The sequence below is a fragment of the Prosopis cineraria genome, unplaced genomic scaffold (assembly GCF_029017545.1).
Source record: "Prosopis cineraria cultivar Desert tree isolate PC_DT_omini unplaced genomic scaffold, ASM2901754v1 PC9, whole genome shotgun sequence".
Lineage (NCBI taxonomy): Eukaryota > Viridiplantae > Streptophyta > Magnoliopsida > Fabales > Fabaceae > Prosopis > Prosopis cineraria.
In genome coordinates, this window is record NW_026555340.1 from 7,394,905 (window position 1) to 7,398,952 (window position 4,048).

The 4,048-nt window shown below is 27.9% G+C and overlaps 1 protein-coding gene across 1 annotated transcript; it reads left to right on the forward strand.

Annotated features, from left to right (window-relative positions):
- The first annotated feature begins 427 nt into the window (after nucleotides 1-427).
- LOC129320420 (probable pectinesterase 55) lies at nucleotides 428-1,940 on the forward strand. Its single transcript, XM_054965870.1, has 2 exons — nucleotides 428-598; nucleotides 1,695-1,940. The coding sequence occupies exons 1-2, from the start codon at nucleotides 428-430 to the stop codon at nucleotides 1,938-1,940; spliced, it is 417 nt and encodes a 138-aa protein (XP_054821845.1).
- The last annotated feature ends 2,108 nt before the right edge of the window (nucleotides 1,941-4,048 follow it).

The window sequence follows — 4,048 nt, forward strand, 5'->3', positions numbered from 1 at the left end:
TGGAAAATATTTTTTTAAATAAAAAAAAGAGTATAACGTTTTATCATTGAATATAGTATAGTATTATACGCAGATATCCTAATAAAGGCCATACACACAGATTTTGATATACAGTAAAAGCATGTAGAAATATGTGTATATACGCGCCCGCAGCGGCGGAGCCACATGGTGGTGACTGGTGAGGAAATACACTGAATCATTTTGGAGAAGACTATAAAGTTGGTTTATAAGTTTTAGTTTTTTGCATTTATACCCTTAAAATTTGTAACTATTTATCCTTAAGTTTTAATATTTGCACCTCGGCTCTTAAGTTTTAAGATTTTGCAACCCCTCATCTAGTGTATGTATATATGGATGTACGTGTAACATACTGATGTATGTATGTATATATGAATGTATGATGATGGTTGAATGCGTTAAGTAGAATATGTACAATCATCCTCCGGGAGAAGACGAAGAGAGGAGAGCACTTCCAGCATTAGCAGCTGCAGTGAGAGGAGACAAAAAAGCATTCTATGATTGTTCCTTCAAAGGTGTCCAAGACACCTTATTTGATCATACAGGTCGCGCCATTACTGCCATAACTGCTACATTCAAGGTGAAGTAGATTTCATAGTTGGAAAAGGTCAATCAATCTATCAGGTAATTAACCCAATGTAGCATGTGTGTATATGGATCTATATCTATGTTTTAAAGTAAGCATTATATGGATTTAAGATGACTTAGATGAGTAACATTATTTACAGCTTATTATATGTAAATAATAACATGACTTGCTGTTGGTTTTACTATATATATATATATATATATATCTTATTCTTGTAACTACAATAAGTTATACAACACTGGCGTGGAAAGGGTGGGACTTGATAGTTGGTAGAGAAAATCTTAATAGCATCCCCTATTATTATGACTTAATTAGGGCCAGTTTGTTTAAAATTAAAAATAATTTTAATTAGGCTAAATATAAGTAGATTGTTTGGAATATGAGGATGTTGTTGGAAGAATTTGAGCTAAGCAAAGATAAGAGACGTGTTAAAAACAAATAAATTATTTTGCTCAAACGTTCACAATTAGTTTAGTTATTATCTCCCAGCAAATCAAATGTTAAGCTTAACTAAAATCACTTTTTTTTAAATTTTAAATAAGGGTCAATAAGGATCTTGGATCCTAAACTATTATGTGAATATATCTTGGACCCTAAACTTTTAAAATATGTAAAAACTTTCATCAACTTTTATCCTAGATTGGGCCTCACAACTACAAAAGTAATGGCTGTTTAACTATGAAATTTTAGGTGCTCAGAATTTAGAAGTCAAGTAAAGTTTTTGCACATTTCATGCATTCAAGGTCTATAATATTATTCACGTAATAGTTCATAATTTAGGTTGCTCATTAACTCTTTAAATAAATTAGCCGTTAATCTGCAACTTGTTAGCTTTTATGTTTATTTAGTTTGGTCTTGGCTGTCATTTGATTGGTTCTCTATTTTTTCCCCCTTTGTAGTCAATTATATTGTTGATTTGCGTGTAGTAATCGTTGGATTAACGTTTGTAATCTTTGTTGACTTCCAATATATATATACATATATATGTCAACGAAAAATACTACATGTATATTGACATGAATGCATTTACATATTGAAAACATTGAACTAGAATATATGAGTTTTAATTATTGGTACGTTTGGGTAGAATTGCACTATCTATATTAAATCAGGATCAGAGGGTCGAAAAGGTAGTGTTATGGCAGCACAAAAGAGAAAATCCATTAACGAAACAAATGGGTATGTGTTCAATGGATTCTACGTGGATGGAATTGGAAAATCCCTCCTTGGGAGAGCTTATGGACCATATTCTAGGGCTATCTTCGCCAATTCCTGTCTCTCAAGTGTCGTCGACCCTGTGGGCTGGGGTGCTTGTGATCAACACGATGTGTAAGACATGCATATTATTTAGTTTCTTTTTATTTTAAGAAAAAATATAGTTGACCCAAAATATTTAATTAATAATAATTAGTTCCTGATAAAATTTTCTAAAGGAATATTGAATCTTTTGGTCCCTCCAATTTTCTTCAATGATCAATTTGCTCCTTGAAGTTTAATTTTTAACAAACAAGTCTCTAAAATTTCAAAACCATAAACAATAGATCCTTTAGGTTTGAAAGGAAAATAACATCATAGGGACTAATTGTGTGTGATTTTGAAACTCCAAGACTTGATTAATAAAGATTAAATTTATGGACTAAATCGATAAGTAAACAAACTTGGTGAATTAAGGAGTTACAATTAGATATAAAACATTTAAGTTTCACATGTAACTTTCAAATAAAAAAATATAACTTTGAGTCTCTGCATTTTATTCGAGTTTTGCTATAAGTTTTTACACTTTTTTTTGATACTATAGGTCTCTAGAGTTTTAATTTTTCAGTGTTACGTTCTATGTCCCTCCATAAGTGGTGTTATAGAGACCTAAAATATCGAAAGACAAAAGTATAAAAACCTGAAACATAAAAAAAATTATAGGGATCTATAGCAAAACTCGAGTAAAATATAGATATTTAAAGTCATGTTTTTTCCTTTAAAATTATACTTGGGATTCATGTTTGTAGCTATAGTAGAAATTATAGATAAAATCCAAGATGAAAATATTAAAAGACAATAGTTACTAAAAAAAATTAAAGATATTATAGATAAAGAAGAAAAACCTCAAATTCTAAAGAACCTATAATCATAAAAGATATATTAAAAAGGTTTAAACCAGATCAAATTAACCCGGTAGGAATAAAAGAATTACAACAAGAGATAAAAACAAATAAAACAAGAAATAAAAGAATTGAAAGAAAATAAATCCCTAAGAGAAATAGAATTATTATAGATAAAAGCTTTAATAGAAACTAATAAAACTCTTAATAACAACATTAAAGCAGAAGATGAAATAAGTAAAAATTCCAACAGAAATAGATCAAAATAGATATATAAATATAATATCACAATTAACTTATAGAAAATTGTATTGTCAAGTAAATTTAGTAATAAATCAAGAATTTTCAAGAACTATAGTTGTTTTAATAGATTTAGGAGCCGTTATGAATTGTATACATGAAGGATTAATTTCAACAAAATAATATAAAAAACCTATGAAAAAATAGGAACAACCAATAATTCAAAGTTAGATATATAGTATAAACTATCAAATGCTCATATTTGTAATTAAGGTATATGTTTTAAGAATATTTTTATTTGGTACTATTACCCTCTAAAGCAAGTTATGAAGGGATACTAACAAAAATAGGAGGAAAAAAATAATTTTTGATTGGATTAAAGTTAAACCCCAAAAAGTTAAAGAAATAAAAATGTTAAAACAAGAGTCTATATTTAGAGTAAATGTTATATATAGAAAAAGAAAAAAAAATTTCTTAATAAAGAATTAATTATAAAAGAATTGAAGAATAGGTAGAAAACTTATAAATAAAAAAGATAATCAATAATTTAAAAGAAAATTTTGAAAGAGACACATGTGCCGAACATCCAAATGCTTTTTGGGATAGGAAAAAGCACATAGTTGAATTATCTTATAAAAAAATTTAATGAAAAAAATCCCAACAAAAACTAGACCAATACAGATGAATCAAAAATTGTTGCAATATTGTAAAATGAAAATTTAACAATTACTTGAAAAGAAATTAATAAGATCTAGCAAGTCTCGTTGGAGTTGCCCAGCTTTTTATGTGCAAAATATTGCAAAAATAGAAAGAAGTGCTCCAAGATTAGTTATAAATTATAAGTCATGAAATAAAGTTTTAAGATGGATTAGATATCCAATTCCTAACAAAAAAAAAGAATTGATAGGAAAATTATCTAATGCTTTAATATTTTCTAAGTTTGATATGAAATTTGTGTTGAAAATTGTGCCCTAAGGCCAATCATTGTACTATGCATATTATTATTTAATAAATTTCTTTCTTGTTATCATATCAATTGCATGTTCACTATGATAACTTTATTCTTAGACAAACTAGAGTAATTGTCCTAAATGTCCCTGGTCAG

Bases quoted from the DNA above. Each gene is read 5' to 3' on its own strand.
- LOC129320420 (XM_054965870.1), top strand. From the start codon at position 428: ATGTACAATCATCCTCCGGGAGAAGACGAAGAGAGGAGAGCACTTCCA. The intron at 599-1,694 runs GTGAAGTAGATT...ACGTTTGGGTAG, and splicing joins CCATAACTGCTACATTCAAG to AATTGCACTATCTATATTAA.